This window comes from Otolemur garnettii, unplaced genomic scaffold (assembly GCF_000181295.1).
Source record: "Otolemur garnettii isolate 467f Iridium unplaced genomic scaffold, OtoGar3 scaffold00046, whole genome shotgun sequence".
NCBI lineage: Eukaryota > Metazoa > Chordata > Mammalia > Primates > Galagidae > Otolemur > Otolemur garnettii.
In genome coordinates, this window is record NW_003852441.1 from 2,309,991 (window position 1) to 2,328,798 (window position 18,808).

The following is an 18,808-nucleotide window of genomic DNA, read 5'->3' on the forward strand; positions in this document are numbered from 1 at the left end:
ACACCAACAACAGCATCCCACCAACACCGTCACTCTCGACACCAACAACAGCATCCCACCAACACCGTCACTCTCGACACTAACAACAGCATCCCACCATCTGATGGTGAAGAGGAGCCCTCGCGAGGGCAGAAGGTTGAGGAACAGGAGCCTGAACTGACGTCAACTCCTAATTTCATGGTTGAAGTTATGAAGAATGAAGGCAAGAAGGCCCTTGTGCCGGACAGCCACTAGCCAGAGGACGAGGATAGACAAGAGGAGGCTGAAAGTGACATTCTGTCAGGGAAGTTAGCTTCCAGTCTGCCAGTGATTCTGAATGGAAGGACACTAATGACACACTCAACACAGGCTCCCTGGACTGGGCCTTGTATGACCATCTAATGGATTTCCTTGCGGATCGAGGGGTGGACAACACTTTTGCAGATGAGTTGGTAGAACTCAGCACAGCCCTGGAACACCAGGAATACATGACTTTTCTCAAAGACCTCAAAAGTTTTGTCAAGAGCCAGTAGAGCACACAGAGACACAGAAAGCCTTACTTTTATGGCAGGCTTTGGCCAGTGAACGAATCCCACTCTACAGCCAGACACATGTGCTTTGAAATGGTTATCATCCTACTATCATGGAAATAAAAACAGCAAATGTAAATTATTTCTTTGCATTCATTTACTATTCATTTGGCTTTTTTCTGTACAAATCTAGATTTTTGTATAACATAATGATAGACATAAAATTGGTTTATGTCCTCCCCCCCAAAAAAATCCAAACAATTAGGACACATGATGTAAAAAGGATTCTAGATGATCCCAAGGTGAGAAGGATCCTAGGTGATCCCAGTCCTTCCATTTTATAGATAAGGAAGCTGAGTCCCTAGATCATAACCTGCCCAGGGACCATAGCCTATCACTTGCCGGGTTTCTAACATAGCACAGTGCTTCATGCTCTCGTTCCAAAGTTTTGTTTGTTGATCTGAAGATGTTTCCAGCACTCTCAACCCAGAGCACCAGGAGAGGGGGACCAGGAAAAACTGTCAGGTGGCAGAGCCTGTAGTCTCCAGGGAGTTACCAACAGTCACAATGATGATGGTAATGATGATAATAAGAGCCGCTAATGTTCTTAATTAAGTGCTTTAAATTCTTAATTAAGACCACTGCCCTAGGGAGAACTCAATTGAGGAACTCTGGCACCTTCCCCCAGTCTCAGGTAGGAAGAGTCGGAGCTGACACCTGCCTCTCCTGGGCTGCTCCTCTCCCTCCCTGCAACCTCCCCTAGGGAGATCTCATAGCCCAAGCCCTCTTTTGCATCCCCCACTTCCTTCCCACCCCCACAAATAAAGACGAGCTCTGAGATAAGCACTTGCCCCTTCCCCACTGCAGACCCTCCCGCGTTCTGCATTCCTCCTGGTCACTGCTCCTGTCACCCCAGGTGCTATTCTTATCATCACTGGTGCCAGCTCTGTTGCACGCCCTCTTACAGGCCCCCCAAGGTAAACCTTCCACTGCTTGCCAACTCCCATCCATCACTGCCTCCACCTGTCATCTTATCCATACTTTACATTTCCAGGAACTAGTCTTTTAAGGAAGTGGTGGTGGTGGTGGCAGGACTTCTGTCCCCAGCCAGGTTGTTCCCAGTGGTGGCTGGGATAGGAGGCTGTGGTGGGATCACCAAGGCAGTTTTACTTCTGGCCATGGGGGGTGGGGCGGTGGCGGCAGGGGGAGGGTACTCTCAGTTGCTGGTTTTCCTGTTCTGTTGTAGACCCAACCCTTGTTCTCTGGGCCCTGCTGCAGAGTTTGATAATTTTAAACTTGGGGTCAGACTTACTGATTATGAGGATATCAGAGAAATAGAGGAAAAGCAGAGCCAAGTGCAGTATCACTTGCACAATGTGTTCAGCAATCCCTTAACTGCAGTGATTTCTCTTTTTCATTTGAGATGTCTAGGGAGTTTCAAAGGCCAAAATCAGAACTGATTTTCCTTTGGGGACCAGGGAGACACCTGGGCATGCTTGTTGGCAGAGTAATAGTTTCTCTCTATTGAGAAAAAAGCTGCTGACATTATGGACTGTGGTCATTTAATATTATACACATACTGGTGACTTGATGGGTGGTCTGAGAGGTTGGAGAGTTTCAGTAAAGGAATCTTTTTTACTTTGAGATGGAAGGTGGAAAGACCATTACACAGCCCCTATAAGCAGGTCAGCAGTGTAACTTCTTTGCCAACCCAGGTGTTAGGTTTGGTCCAGTTGCCAAACTAGGGGGCTGTGCAGCTGACCAGAAAATGTGTCACTTTAATGTCTAGTACTTAGAAGTCTGCACAAATCATCTTTCAGTTTTAATTATTTGTTTTTTAATTTATTTTTTTTGAGGTAGAGTCTCACTTGGTCACCCTTGGTAGAGTGCTGTGGCATCATAGCTCATAGCAACCTCCAACTCTTGGGCTCAAGCGATTCTCTTGCCTTAGCCTCCCAAGTAGCTGGGACTACAGGCACCCATCACAACCCCTGGCTATTTTTTTTAGAGACAAGGGTCTCGCTCTGGCTTAGGCTGGTCTTGAACCTGTGAGCTCAGGGCAATCCACCCACCTCCACCTCCCAGAGTGCTGGGATTATAGGCATGAACCACCACATCCAACCTAATTATTTGTTTTTTAAATTAATAATTTGTCTTAAAATCTCCACTAGGGTTACATGCCTAATACAGAGGGTGGCCATAAAGTTCGTACGTAGTTTATATATTTAAAAAAAATATATTTTTTTGCAAGTAGTCTCGCCCTGTCATTCTGGCTTGAGTGCTGTGGTGTCCTAGCTCACAGCAACCTCAAATTCCTGAGCTCAGGCCATCCTTCTGCCTCAGCCTCCTGAGTAACTGGGACTACAGGCAACTACCACAATGCCCAGCTAGGTTTTCTGTTTTTAGTAGCAAGGTGGTCTCTCTCTTTTTCAGGCTGGTCTCAAATTCCTGAGCTCAGGCAATCCTCCCACCTCAGCCTCCCAGAGTGCTAGGATTATGGACATGAGCCACCATGCCCAGCCATATGTGGCTAATCCTAAGACTTCTACCATTATCCTTCTTTCTAAAAGGCCAGAGTGAGTCACAGTTTGGGATGATGAAAAATTTATGGGTGTGGCCGGCAGCAGTGGCTGCACAACATGGTGAATATATTTAATGCCACTGAATTATACGCTTAAAATGGTAACGGTGAATTTTATGTTATTCCTATTTTACCACAATAAAGAGATTTTAAAGTAACCAAAATGAAAAAAGAAGTAGGCCTGTATTTGCAGGAGTAGAGATAGGGCTCTGCCCCAACTGCTACTTGCTCCTACCTGCATTTTCTTTTTCTATTTTAGTGAAGCATGCTTACAATAAAGTGTATAAAATACACTGATCTTAACCTTAGCTGTGCATCTCAATGGACTTGTGCATACCTCTATACCTATTTTATGGTCCAGGTGTAAGCACCTAGGAGGTTTTTCCTAGTCAGAACTCCCCAGCAGTAACCGCTATTCTGACTTCTGTCACTGCCATTTGGATTTGTGAATAGAATCAGGCAGTACATTCCCTAGCATTTGGTTTCTTTCACTTAGCATAATGGCTGCGAGAGCCATCCACTTATTAGGGTATCAGATTCTTTTTTTTCCTGATTGCCGTCTGGTTTCTATTGTATACTACACCACTGTTTAATTTATCTTTCTGTGGAAGGATGTCTGGGGCTTTAATAAAGATACTGTGAACATTCTCTGGATAAACCTACATACTCACTTCTCTTGGGAGTGGGAGGCGGGTCATAGGGTGGGAATATTGTGCTTTAGCAGGTGGCCCAGTGTCCAGGCAGTGGTCCCATCAGTGCTCCAACCACAGCCCCCCCAGCACTTGGCGTCTTTTCACTTTCAGGCCGTTTGTGGAGGAGTAAGAGAGTAGTTATAGCCTGAAATTTGAATGATGCAAAAGTGGAAACTTAAAAAAAATTGTGCAGATGTTTAAACCTCTAACCTCTCACTTGACCTCAAAGCCTGTGGAACGGAATGGAGCAGGCCTTTGCCGCGTGTCTGCGGCAGGTGGAGGCTGCGCACTCCAGGCCTCCCTGACTTGGCTTCTCTGTATTTTTACTCCAGATCAGGAATATTAGAGGCGACTCTGGGCACTTGCCTGCCTCTAGACTTCTACCATTCCTCCTTAGTACTGTTCTTTAAGGAAGACTTAACAGGGAGTGAGTGGGTTTATCTGTGAGTTATCGTGACTGTAACTTATCTGGGCCTGAAGTGTGAGCTCATTTAGGAGCCTCCCTTCTTAGATTTCAGTGCCTTTCAACAGGCACAGTTGGTGTTACCCCTGTCATGACAGGGATAAGAGAGGGGTGGTCCTGCTCTCTCCCTGTCACGTGTTAGCAGTGTCCTCTCAGCCTCCAACAGAGTCCCGTTCTTGCTGTGGAACACGTTTTCTCTATGAAATAATCTACAGAGTGCTCGGTGCTGAGTGTGTGCAGATAGATATTCAAATTGTTTCTTTTCCTCTATTTAAGTGTCTCTCAACCGTTTTAATTTCACTGCACACTGAACCTATAGTTAAACTTCTGTGGCACACTTAAATTATGTAGATAAAAAAAGTTAAAAATATATAAATATTTACTGTGCTTTGAACTTCTTTTGAAAGTAACTTAATTAATGATCTTTAAAGTTTTCCCAGGCATGCCTGAGATCCTTTCACAGCGCACGAGTTGAAAACGGCTGCTCTCTTTCCTTCTGACACGTCCGTAAGCCTTGGTGTTGTCCTTGGATTTCCTGTGTGTCGCCCTGCCCTGCCTTGTGCACATCGCCCAGTTCATTTTTCACCAACTCCCATTCTTTTTTTCTTCCCCTACAAGGGAAGCGGACTTTTTGTTTCTTCATTACTTGAAATGTGTCCTGATGGGTCATCTTGTCCCCTAATCTCACACTGCTCACAGTACTAGGACGTCGTCCTCTATCCTGGAAATGAAGGAATCTTTTTTGTGCCTCACCCTGTTGTGCTACTCAAAGTGCCTCTCTTGTATCTTGACTGCCAGGCACACAGTCCTGTTGGGATGCTGGTTTGGTTTGTAGCGCTCCTTACTGAACCACAGCTCTCATCTGCTCTTCCCTTCCGACCTCTCTCCTAGCTCAAGAGGGCCAGCAGTGAGGACATGCTCAGCAAACCGGGAGGCGCCGCCGTGTCCGGGGTGGTCCGACTGAAAAAGACAGTGACAGCAGGAGCCATCTCCGAGCTCACTGAGAGCCGCCTGAGGAGTGGCCCAGGTGAGAGGGCCCCGGGCAAGGCGGGCCGTCCATCTTGGCAATGAGATGGACCTGGGCAGGGTGGGCCGTCCATCTTGGCCATGTGAAAGCACTTCAACGATTCATTCATTCCTTCCCTCATCAGATGTTGATTGAACTATTTTAGGCAGACACTGTCTCTGCCCACAGGGAGTTTACCTGAACATCTAGTAGGGGAGAATAATGAGAAACAAAATGGTGACAAGGAGTCTGTGATTTCCTCTGTCCCTCCAGTGGTCCACTTGTTACCACATGTGTGTGAAATCCTTTTGAGATCCAGCCAAGGTGGTGTCAGACTGGGGTTGTCTTGGTGCAAAATGCATTTGATGAATGAAAGAAGCTTGTAGATCCCTTGCAGAGGTGGGTGTCTAATATTTGTCATGAATCCCCTGGAAAACTGGGAAGATCTCAGGGGGGCTGCTCAGAGTTGCTTAGATGGCAGCAGAAGCAGGAGCCTGTGAACTTTCTCTGTGTTACTAGCTTTTGAGAATCAGAAAAGGGTTTTTGAGTTTAGTGCATGGAAAGCAAAAAATAACAAAGAATTTATTTAATTTTCTCCTTGATCCTAACACTCTGGGAGGCTGAGGTGGGTGGATTGCTTGAGCTGAGGAGTTTGAGACCAGCCTGAAGGATTGAGACCTCATCTCTACTAAAAAATAATAAAACTGAGGCAAGATGATCGCTTGAGCCCAGGAGTTTGAGGTTGTTGTGAGCTATGATGCCACAGCACACTCTATCAAGGGCAACAAAGTGAGACTCTGTCTCAAAAATAAATAAATAAAATAATTTTATCCTTGAGCATATAGATAAGAAATCTATAATGCAGCCTCCAGTATGTTGCTAAATTATTTAAGATGGGAAAATAACTGGAATACTTTGTTATTAATTTATATTAAGTGTTGCTGTGTTGTAGCATACTTATGATTTTTGCACTTCTCATAAAACATCACAGGCCAGACTAGCTTCCCAAAGGTATATTTTAATCTATACAGTTTTCAAAAAGTTGAATCTATGCAGATTATGTGTGGTTTTTTTCCTAGATGTAAGAGAAATGGCTTGAAGTTTCTATACATACATAATGGTTTTACTATTTAAAAGATGGATTTCATACTATACACACATATACATACATATTTAGGTGTTGGTTTTGTGGCTTTCTATTTTTTTTTTTTTTTTAGCACTGGGGTCTCACTATGTTGTCCAGGCTGGACTTGGACTCTTGGGCTCAAGTGATCCTCCCACTTCAGCCTCCTGACTTGGTTTAAAAATACAACAAATTGGCTGGGTGCAGTGGCTCATACCTATAATTCCAGCACTTGGGAGGCCAAAGTAGGTGGATTGCCTGAGCTCACTGGTTCAAGACCAGCCTGAGCCAGAGTGAGACCCCTGTCTCTAAAAAATAGCTGGGTATTGTGGCGGATGCCTTATAGACCCAGCTACTTGGGAGGCTGAGGAAAGATCACTTTAACCCAAGAGTTTGAGGTTGCAGTGAGGTGAAATGCCATGGCACTCTACCTAGAGTGACCAGGTGAGGCTCTGCCTCAAAAAAAAGAAAAAAATGCAACAAGTGAAAGTATTCTTATCAACCCAGCCTAACACTCTAAAAGTTAATAAAGCTCCACTAAAACAATTAGACTGATCCCCTCTCAAATATTGACACACACAAATGGGAGATCAAGATATTAACACAAGAAACGAAAAGAATAGTGGTGTGTATCACGACCAAGTAGATTTAGGCCTAAACCTAGAATGGATGAATATTAGGACATTTGGAAATATAATCTATCTTATAATACTAATGGGCCAAAGGAGAAAACCATATAGTATTTCTACAGAAGATGCACTTAGCATAATTAACGATCTTTCTGACATAAAACAGACTCTAGGGGCTGGGCAAGGTGGCTCACACCTGTAATCCTAGCACTCTGGGAGGCCGAGGTGGGTGGATCACCTGAGCTCAGGCGTTCAAGAACAGCCTGAACAAGAGTAAGACCCTGTCTCTACTAAAATAGATAAACTAGCCAGGTGTGGTGGTGAGCACCTGTAGTCCCAGCTACTTGGGAGGCTGAGGCAAGAGTTTGAGGTTGCTGTGAGCTGTGATGGCACAGCACTCTACCCAGGGAAACAAGGTGAGACTCTGTCTCAAAAACCCAAATAACAAACTCTTGGTAGACTATAAATGTATGGAGGCTTCAAAGAAGACATAAATTAGTGGAAGAATATACATGATTCTTGCATAGGAAGATGAAAGGTTAAATTTAATAGTGTAATAAATTAAATCTAATAAGGATGTCTAAATTCTACAAATTCATCTTAATTAAAATGCCAGTGGGAATCTGGGAGTGGAAACACAAAATATTGCAGTTTGTCCAACACAGTTGTTCTCAGTGAGGAGTGATTTTGCCTCTTCTTCAACCCAGGGACAACCGGCAGGGTCTGAAGACGTATTTAATTGTCACACCGGAGGTGCTACTGACATCTAGTGGGCAGACGCCAGAGGTGTACAGTGCAGTCCCCACAGCAGAGAATGATCTGGCCCCAATGTCCATAGTTGCTGTTGAGACATCCTGATCTAACAGAATAATACCCTAGAATAACTAGGAGAATCCTGAAAATAGTAATCGAGGGATTAACTGTAAGCATCTTGAAACTGGAGAAATAATACAAAGCTCAGTGGAACAGTGGAGGAAGCCTAGAATATACTGGAGGATTTAGTAGAGGGTAAAGGCAACATTTTATAATCAAGATGGATACTTTGCTCAAAAATAATGACTGATGAAGTCTTTAGGAAAAAATAAAGCTCGAGCCTTATCTCATTCCTCCCACCAAAATAAATTCCAAGTGGATTAAAGATTGAACTATTTAAAAAAATGCAACTATGAAAGAGAAAACATCAGAGAATTAAATTGTAGTTTTTGCCTTGGAAGGGCCTTTCTAGTAGGAACATGAAACTGAACAGGAAAAGATTAAATATGTAATGACATAAACATAAAAACTGCTTTGCAGAAAAAGGCGATTATTTGTAATACATGTAACCCAGGGTTTATTTACAAAGAATTTATATTAATACAAATCAATAAGGAAAAGAAAAATAGTACAATAGAAAAATGTGTAGCTCACATGAAAACGGAATACAGATAGCCAGTAGAAGAAAGCTAAGCCTCACTTATAGTTCAAGAAATATATATAAATAAAAACAAAAATTAGATATACAATTTCCCCTACCAGATGAGCAAAAATGAAAATGGTTGCTCCCTTCTGGTGTTTTAAGGATGTAAGGAGCTGCCACAGCACATGTGACAGGAAGATTTGGCGAGATCTATCTAAATTTTAAATATGTGTAACTTTTGACCGAGCATTTCTACTGTTTAGCACTTAACATTACAGATATACTTGAAAAAGGAAGCCAGTATACACAAGCAAGATGTTTAGTTGCACAATTATTTACAGTAGTAAAGTACAAGAAACAACCTTAGTGTGTATCAATGTGGGGCTGGTTCAAAGACGAGATTTCGGTGCAGTGGAACAGCTTGCAGCCATGGCCAAGGACACAGAAGTCTTTGTGCTGACAGGGGGAGCTCCACGGTGTATTACTAAGTGAGAAGAATAACATGGCACATAGAGCATGATCTCATTTGATTTATTTTTATGAATAATATGTTAATTATTGAAATCATAACTTTTTTACTTGTAGAAGGATTTAAGAATGGTTGTCTTTAAGAAGTTACCAGAATTGAAAGTGGTAGATTTTTTTCATTTTAGATTTTCTTGTATTGTTTGAAAGATTTGAACATCTACATACATTGCTTTAAAACATTAAAACCAGGGTAAATGTAAGTTATAACCTAAATGCATTTCCTGTCTTTTCTTCACCACGTCTTCTTTCACTAGCCCTTGGTGGTGTTTCTTGGTCACTGACTGGCAGATGTTATTGGGTTTGCTCAGATCACGGGCTCCTTTATTTAAGATTCTCCCTTGGTTTCATATAGGCTTCCAAAGTGGGCAAGTTCCCACACCCCACGGGGCACTGGCTTCCTTATTGGTCAAAAGAAAGAAGTAACTACCTATTTGCTACATAGGGATGTTGTTGGGACAAAGATCTAAATATTTCACAAACCGTACTGGAATAAGGCTGGGTGCACGCCAGTAATCCTAGCACTCTGGGAGGCCAAGGCGAGTGGATTGCCTGAGCTCACAGGTTCGAGACCAGCCTGAATAAGAGCAAGACCTCATCTTTAAAAATACCCATGTGTTGTGGTGGGCACTTGTAGTCCCAGCTACTTTGGAGGCTGAGGCAAGAGAATTGCTTGAGCCCAGGACTTTGAGGTTGCTGTGAGCTATGATGCTACAGCACTCTACCAAGGGTGACAAACTAAGACTCTGTCTCCAAAAAAATCACAAAACACTGTAATGGAATACAAGATGCATTTATTATTCATCTGGTTATTTTTATTTTTATTTTTTTGAGACAGAGCTTCAAGCTGTCACCTTGGGTAGATTACCATGGCGTCACAGCTCACAGCAACCTCCAACTCCTGGGCTTAAGCAATTCTCTTGCCTCAGTTTCCCAAGTAGCTGGGACTACAGATGCCTGCCATAGTACCTGGACATTTTTTGGTTGTAGTTGTCATTGTTGTTTGGCAGGCCCAGGCTGGATTAGAACCTGCCAGCTCTGGTGTATGTGGCTGGCGCCCTGGCCACTTGAGCTATAGGCACGGAGCCTATTCACCTGGTTCTGCAAGTTCAGTTTGCCAGTTACTTTAATAAAGTTAAATTCTTCAACTTAATAGAGTTGAATCTGAAAATTGCATTTTATCTCTGGAGCTTTTGTTTTTTTAGGATATAAAAGTTTAAATTAATTTTATATTAGAGAGAGGGAAGAGAGTGGAGATAAGAGATGAGTTAGAGGGAAAGAAGGGAGCAGAGAGCAGGGAGTTGAGAGAGGAGAAGATGGAGGGAGCAAGAGAATGGTCTGGGACCCCAGAGAAAAAAAAGGAAGAATGCCCACCAGAGCTTTTATTTTTAAATGTCGGTAGCCCTTGACATTTTTGTACCAGCTGACACTGTATACGTTGTCATGATTTCCCCAAACTGCCTCATTCATGGTGAATTCCGGTCTGTTAGGACCGCCGTGAAGACCAGTGGCCTGTAGCACTCCTCTCTGTTGTAGGTGTGAACACCTGTGCAGTTGTACGGTGGAGTCTGAGGAGTCATTTGAATATTTGGTTGTATTTTGTCTTTATTTTAGTTGCATAAAAAACAGGAGAATGAAAGGAGTGGTCCTACAGGTTGAGCATCCCAGACCCAGAGATGTGAAATGCTCTAAAATTCAAAATTCCGAGGGCACCAACATGATGCTCAAAGGAAATGCTCACTGGAGCCTTTTGGATTTCAGAGTTTTGGATTAGAGATGCTTCCCTGATAACTAGAATGCAAATGTTCTAAAATCTCAAAAAATCCAAAACACTCCTGGCCCCTAGGCATTTCAGATAAGGGATCTTTGACCTGTTGTAACAAGCACAAGTTTAAAACCTCAATATAGTTGAGACAAAGATGGAGATTATTAGAAATTGTTAGAAATGGTATCTTCCATTCGATGCTTGCTGGGCTTAAAGAAGTTTTCTGTAGGCTCGATTGTGAAGAAAAGAATAAAATTAAAGGAAATCAGGGAAATTCTGGCAATGTATAGTTGATTTCCCCTTAAAGGAAAGATGTAATTATGGATTATATATAGGCTTTTAGGGAACAGAATTTTTTTTTAATAGAGACAGAGTCTCATTTTGTTGCCCTCGGTAGAGTGCTATGGCATCACAGCTCACAGCAACCTCCAACTCCTGGGCTTAGGTGATTTTCCTGCCTCAGTCTCCCGAGTAGCTGGGAGCTGGGACTACAGGTGCCCGCCACAACGCTAGGCTATTTTTTTGTTACAGTTTGGCCCGGGGCGGGTTTGAATCTGCCACCCTCGGTATATGAGGCCAGCGCCCTACCCACCCCGGTTTCCATCTTTTTTATGGCTGAATAGAGATCCTCCAGATTATATCAGAATTGCCCATTCTCCTCAGCCCTACACCCTGTACTGTTCCAACATACACTTTATTGAAATTGAAAAAGAAAAAAAAAAGATAGGAAACTCCCCTTCAGAAACGTCAATGAGTTTAGCTTCACACTGAGCGTCCGCATTTTCTCCCTGGCTTCTCTTCCATGCATCTGGTCAGGTATCCGGTTCCTGCTTTTCTCCCTGAGGTGCTCGGTGTTCGTATCTTATCTTATTAGCAGGTGCAGATCTTGGAGAATGGAGGGGGGGAGTCAGCCACTAGGTGGCAGCCTTGCCCAACCCACCGACCTGCTGCCTTCAGAGAAGACGCACGGATTCATTCCTTAATCCTCAAATATTTTTGAATGGCCATCACGACCCTGGCGCTGTTCTAGGCAAAGGGATCCGTCAGTGAGCGGGACAGAGATGCTTCGTTGGGGGTGGTGGTGTGGAGGTTAGCCCCGCGGACGACCGGGAAGGTGGCCCAGGCGGAGCGGGCAGCGAGGAGGCCGGTGGGCAGCTGCGGAGGGACGGGCAGGGGGCGGGCGGGACGAGCGAGGCTGGCGGGTCCTTGCCAGGACTTTGGGTATTTGCACCGACCTCACTGTGGGGCTTTGCGAGGTTCCGTGGTCTAGACGGAGGGGCCTGTCCGGGGAGCGGTGGTCGGACTCTGCATGGAGTTTGAACTCTCCTCATGAGCTGTGGCGACTCGGGGGTGGGGGTGGGGTGGGGGGAAGGGTTGGGCACGACCTCATCACCCTCCACCTCCAGGACTCTCACCTTGGAAAACGGAGACCCTGTGGGTTAAACCCCAGCTCCGGTTCGCTCCCCGCCCTGCCCTCTGCCCCGGGAGCCCCTGAGAGCCGCGTCCCAGCCTGTCCGCGGGGACAGCGTCACATCCAGGTTCCTCGCGGTGTAGCCGGTGTTGGGTTTCCCGGCTTTCTGAGGCCGACTGGTGTGTGGTTGTCGGCGTTTGCGTTTTCCTTTCCCATTCACCTGCTGGCGACAGCTGAGCCATTCCCCCTGGCCATTGTGAGCAATGCCGTCCTGAATGCTGTCCTGAACATAAGTGCACACGTTATCTCTTCGAAACTCTGCTCTTATTTCTTACGCCCGGAGTGGGATTGCTGGCCCGTCCTGAGGGACTGTTGAATAGTCGTGGGGGGCATTTTCTGCTGGTGTTAGCAGTGGGATGAGTAAGGGGAGGTCTGCTGAATGGACGCTCACCTCTTCTGGAGACAGCGCCTGCCTGCACTGGCGAACATTTTAAAAACTGGCAATGGCAATATACCAAGTGTTCGTTCAGATGGTTCCAAAAATATTCGAGGATTAATGAATGAATCGGTGCTGCTTCTCTGAAGGCAGCAGGTCGGTGTGTTGGGCAAGACGGCCACCTAGTGGCTGACTCCTTGTCAGCTACCCCCCCCCCCAATTCTCCAGTGAACCATCTGAATCTGGCATAGGTGGGATTGAAAATAATTTCACTATTTTAAACTGATTTCAGTATTTTCTAAAAGTTAAATAAACCGCTAAACCAAAGTAAATGTTAAATTCCAGGGTTACTTTGGCCAAACTCCGCTTTAATGCTTACAGAATCTTAGCCACCTCAGGTCATAATAAGGGCAAAACAGTCGTGATTCCAATGTTAAAACAAGCTTACTTCCAAGAAAGTGTCCATGTCCTCGCTGATAGAGAGCCCCATGCGTTGCCTTCTTTCTGCTCTCGCATTATACATGATACCCAGGTGATACTTAGGCTCCACCCTAAGACTCCTGTCCTCCCTGACACAGGAAGGGAAAATCCTGAGTTTCTATCTGGCTAAGTCCTCTACGACAGGAGGTAAATGTTCTTATCACCATCTCACAGGTAAAGAAGCAGAGGCTCAAGTGAGTTAGACAGTGTTCCCAAATTCAAACCCAGGGTCTGCCTCTGGGATTTTCTGTTCTGCTATGCTCTTTGCTGCAGGCAGGAAGGCTTGTTTTCTCCCCCATCATCTTCACCTGTAGTAGCATCACTGCCGCCAGTGGTGAACATTCTTTGCTGACTATTTGCTAACCACTCTTCTACGAACTCCAGAAGTATTGTCTCCTTCAGTCTTTACTACAACCTTATAATATTGTATTATTATTGTTCCGACATTATAGATCAGGAGACTGAGGCACAGAGAGATTGAGCAGACCGTCCAAGTCCATGTTCATTAAATATCAGTACCAGGACTTGTAGGTTAGGAAACAGACTGAGAGAAAACCACAGATGGGTCGGCTTGCTGGGGTTAGTGCAGAGGAAAAGGATGTTGGAGGTCTTGGAATTCAGAGTCCAGAGGGTGGGCGAGTCCCTCAAATGCTACAGGAAGAGCACCATGAGCCAGGGATATGGTTGAACTGAGAGATTGGGGTGGGGCTCAGTAGATGACAACCTGGAGGGGAAGGGGGTGCCAGCCACTGCTACATGAACTTCAGAGATGGAGGATATTTGTTTAGCAGCATGGAAGGAAGGAGACAGTGGGGGCTGGGAGGGCCACCTCCGCCACCTTGTGCCTGCAGGTCCAGGAAGTGTCAGAAAAGGAACAGACTGGCTTGAAAAGGTCGTGGTAGGAGTTGTCCAGGCATGGAAGTGAGGGGACATCAGAGATGAGGTCAGTCCATGAACACGCTGATTTCACAGGGCCCGGAGCAGGTGCTGGGAATTGAGGGAGGGGCGTGAAGCAGATGTGGGGCAAGGCCTGTTTGGAGATGAGAACTTGCAAAGTCACAGAACGTCAGGAAAATGTATTTGTTGTTGTCATTTTCTTAATTCTAGAGGGACCATTTATTGGCAAGTGTAGTTTGTGGTAGAAAACCACATTTTAGATTCAGTACAGATACTCCTCAAGTCATGATGGCACTGTTTCCCAATACATCCATCTTAAATTGAAAATATCATTACATCAAAAGTTCATTTGATATACCTGACCTACTGAACATTACAGCTTAGCCTGGCCTGCCTTGAACGTGCTCAGAACATTTGCATAAGCCCACAGTTGGGCAAAATCATCTAACACAAAGCCTGTTTTATAATAAAGTGCTGAATATTGCATGTAATTTGTTGAATACTGTACAGAAAGTGAAAGGCAGAGTGGTGGTATGGGAACTCAACAGTTTCTACTGAATGAGTTTCTCTTTTGAACCATCCTAAAGTCAAAAAAGTTGAGCCACTCTAGGTTGGGAACAATCTGTATTTTCATTTTCCTTCAACTTTTATTCTACATTTAACTTTTTTTTTTTTTTTAGAGACAGAGTCTCACTATGTCACCCTGGGGTTAAGTGCTGTGGTGTCACAGCTCACAGCAACCTCAAACTCTTGGGCTCAAGCAATTCTCTTGCCTCAGCCTCCCAGTAGCTGGGACTATAGGTGCTCACCACAACACCTGGAATTTTTTGTTGTTGTTGTTGTTATTGTAGTTGTCATTGTTGTTTAGCAGGCCCCAGGCTGGGTTGGAATCTGCCAGTCCCTGTGTAGTGACTGGTGCCACTGAGCTTACTGGCGCTGAGCCTAAATTTTTTTTTTTTTTTTAAAGACAGAGCCTCACTTCTGTTGGCCTGGGGAGAGTGCTATGATGTCATCATAGTTCACAGCAACCTCAAACTGTTGGGCTCAAGCAATCCTCTTGCCTTAGCTTCCTGAGTAGCTGAGAGTATAGGTGTCTGCTAAACACCTGGCTAGTTTTTCTATTTTTAGTAGAAACAGGGTCTTGCTCTGGCTCAGGCTGGTGTCAAACTCCTGAGCTCAAGCAATCCACCCACCTCAGTCTCCCAGAGTGCTGGGATTACAGGCATGAGCCACTGTGCCCGGCCCCTCTGAACACATTTTTAAGTGTTTAATGCAGTTTTGTTAACTAGGGACAGAGGTCCTACAGCAGATCTCTACACTGCTGTCATCTGGCATAACTGAAACTCACAGGGCAGCAACTCCCCGTGTCCCCTTCCCTGCCCACCCTTGACAGCCACCATTCTGCTTTCTGTTGCTGTTTTAGACACTGTGTACAAGTGAGATCATGTAATGTTTGTCCTTCTGGGACTGGCTTATGTCACGTAGCCAGCATCCTCCAGATCCATGCATGTTGTAGCATTTGTAAGAATGTCCTCCCTTTTTAAGGCTGCAGTGTATGGCTAGGCACACTTTGTTTTTACCTTTCATCCATGGATGGACCAGAAATGGGTTTTAACTTCTGGTGGTATCGGATTGAACCCAGATATGAGGATGTTACAAACTCCATCCTCGTTTGGTGCTGAATTTTTAGCTGGATGATACACAGGGTGGTTTCGTGGCCCTGTGTTGGTCAGGAGTCCCCGGTTTAGTCAGGGCTTTGGACTGAGCTGAGGGTTTTCTCTGGCTTTCTGGGTAGACACAAGGTGGAGCATTGACTTGGGGGCTGCGGCTTTCTGGGTCCTCCCTGAGCACGTGTGGTGTAGAGAGGTGAGAACTCTCACTGAGTCTTTCCCAAGAATTGACATCTTTGTCCAGTCTTCCTTCCCGCCCAGAAACTCAGCTTCCCTTCAGGTCTTCACGTCCTCTCTTCTTTTTTTGTCTTCTTAAAGTTTGTTTATTTTTCCCCTCCCTTCTTCCCTCCTACTCCCCTTCCCTCCCTTCCTTTCTTTTGTCAAGTTTATGCCTTCATTTTGTAATTTTTCCCCCTTATTGTGAATGAGAGTCTTTGATTCTTGTATTTATCTTTTCTAAGTTTTTAAAATCTGAAACATTTCCTGACTTTGAGTGTCATCCTTACTCAAGGGTGAGGCTAATCTTCTCTTTTTGTTTCAGTTTTAGTGTAATTGCTGCCAAATCAAGCACTCATTGTATTTTTTATGTAGATAATTTTTATTTATTTATTTAATAGAGACTATTTATTTATTCAGAGTTTGCCACTATCACTTGGATTTGACAGAGACTCATAGGCAGGCAGAAGCCTGGGAAAGCCTTATTGTGAGAGGGGAGGCTTCAGGTGTGCTCTGACTGGGGTTGCTGGCACAGGGAAGTTGGAGGCAGGTTAACTAGAAGTGGGGTGTCCTGCGGGATTAGTTTGGGAAGCATACCTGGCTTTATGCAGTTGGTCCTGAGTAGGAAGCAGGGGCAAGAACTGGGGAAGCCAGCGGGCACTGACCATGTCCTGACCGTTCTAGGCTGATTGTTACATGGGGGCTGAGGTTGGCTTCCTGGACTGGTTGCTTTGAGACCATGGCTGAGAGTTCTGGACTTTTGGGACCATTTTTGCACACATCTTTCTCATGCCAAGATTTTCAGTTAGGATTTTCCTGTCTGTCTCAGTCAGCCAACAATTCTGATGCGTGATTCGATGAATTTTTGCAGTGTTTTCATCAGTTCTGCTTGTTACTGGCCACCTTGATCTCTCTCCCTCAGTGACGCTTTCTCCCTCCTTGGGAAAACATTTAATCCATTTGTACACAGCGGTTTTCTTCATGGCATTATCCCCATAAACTTGGACTAAAATGTCCCTGATTTCACTTCCACTCTTGCCAAGTTTAACAAGAAATTTGATGTTTGTTCATTGCTTTAATTCGAGCTCCGACATTCCCATGATGGCACACAGAAATGTGCACCCATAATGAACACCACTCAGCAAGGCACAGCCACACGTCGGCACCACGGTCATTGAGAGTCGCTGATACAGCAAGGTTATGAAACCCTTACTTCTGTGTACAGTGCTGCCCATGTAAGAACACGGTGGCAAGTTTGTGAACTTGATTGTCAGACCCCATATGGTTTAGCCATTGTATTCAAAATGTGCTATTTAAAATATTGAAAATACTTTTGGTCTAATTTGAAAGCTGAATTCTTCCTTTAGCATGCAGATTCTTATCTTGAACCTTGTTTTTTTTTTTTTTATCCATCCTATGATGTCTGTAACCCATTTAGATGGAGATGCTTATTTTTATCCATCCTGTGTTGTCTGTAACCCATCATGCTGCCCCCTTGCACCACTGGCCTTTGGACTGCCAGAAATGACACACTGTCAGAAGCTCAATTTATTTATTTTAAGACAGAGTCTCACTTTGTCACCCTTGGTAGAGTATGGTGTCACAGCTCACAGCAACCTCAAACTCCTGGGCTTAAGTGATTCTTTTGCCTCAGCCTCCCAAGTAGTTGGGACTACAGGTGCTTGCTACAATGTCCGGCTATTTTTAGAGACGAGGTCTTGCTCTGGCTCAGGCTGGTCTCAAACCTGTGAGCTCAGGCAATCCACTGGCCTTGGCCTCCCAAGTGCTGGGATTACAGGTGTGAGCCACCATGCCCAGCTATTTATTTATTTTTGAGACAGAGTCTTGCTCTGCTTCTCTGGGTAGAGTGCTGTGGTATCATAGTTCACAGCAACTTCATACTTCTAGGCTCATATGATCTTCTCATTCAGCCTCCCAAGTAGCTAGGACTACAGGCTCCCACCACAATGCCTGGCTGTTTTTCTATTTTTAGTGGGGATGGGATCTGGATCTTGCCGGGCTGCTTTCCAAACTCCTGAGCTCAAGCAACCTACCTACCTTGGCCTCCCAGAGTGCTAGAGTTGCAGGTGTGAGCCACCACGATGGACTTATGTAGATAATTTTTAAATGAGTAAGTTTAGTTAGTAGCTACTTACTTTCTCTTAGCACTCATGGTTTTTAGTTGATCCTCTTATGTTTTCCAAGTGGACAGTTAATATCAGCTGCAGGTAACAATGCCGTTTGTCTCCTGCGTTCCTTCCTTTTATTTTCTGTTTCCTGCTGTTTTGTGTTTGTGACCCCAGTTGTGTTACATACTAGTAACATCCTGGACTTGCTCTCACTTTACTGTGGGTGCTTTGGTGATTTGTCATTAAATACGATGCAGAGTTTGGTCTTGAGATACTGTTTTGCAGGCTAAGTCCTCTCTTCCCATTCTACTTAGATTGTTACTCCGGATGGGTGATGGCTTTTATTAAATTCCTTCTAGCGATTTTGTTATTACTGTGCTTATTGCTTCTCTTTTTACCCTGGAGTCTCCTTCAGGAAATTAAACTGTGTGAAGATTTGTTCTCTAGGCGTGTCTTCCCCGTAACGTGTTTTCTTTGATTCTTCTGATCATTTCATTCATCCTCTGATTTTTTAAAGTTTATCATCTCATATGCTTCGCTTTGTATATTTCTTTACTTCAACCGTTGTGTTTTTAACCTTATTCTAACTCCTCTGATTTCAAATTATTTCTTCTTGCTCTACCTTCATAACTATAAAATCGTATTGCATTTCAATGAGAATGCAAATTAGAGACTCTCTGCCAGCTCCCATTTCTCCGAGTAGCCTTGTTTTGTGGCTGAATATTTACCTAGAATCCTTGTGAACTTCCAAAACTTACCATATAGATTTGGTGGTTTTTCTATGATCATCCGTCTTTACAGAGGGAAGGTTGTGTTTGTCCAGAACTGAAAATTGAAAGGGATTCTGTTAGCATGTGTATATGACAGGGCCTCCCCTTGA

General features: G+C 44.5%; 1 protein-coding gene, 1 non-coding gene and 1 pseudogene across 3 annotated transcripts in view; 2 read left to right on the forward strand and 1 right to left on the reverse strand.

Moving 5' to 3' along the window:
* The window catches only part of LOC105887093, a 12,253-nt pseudogene extending 11,607 nt beyond the window's left edge, over window positions 1-646 (forward strand).
* The window catches only part of SPECC1 (sperm antigen with calponin homology and coiled-coil domains 1), a 258,533-nt gene that overhangs the window by 33,466 nt on the left and 206,259 nt on the right, over window positions 1-18,808 (forward strand). For both annotated transcript variants that reach the window (XM_023514043.1, XM_023514042.1), the window contains exon 3: window positions 5,137-5,272. In XM_023514043.1, coding sequence (XP_023369811.1) covers window positions 5,137-5,272 — 136 coding nt within the window. The remainder of the gene's footprint in view (window positions 1-5,136; window positions 5,273-18,808) is intronic.
* Window positions 16,049-16,150, reverse strand: LOC111725702. The gene has a single exon (XR_002773713.1). It is a non-coding gene; the product is annotated as a U6 spliceosomal RNA (small nuclear RNA).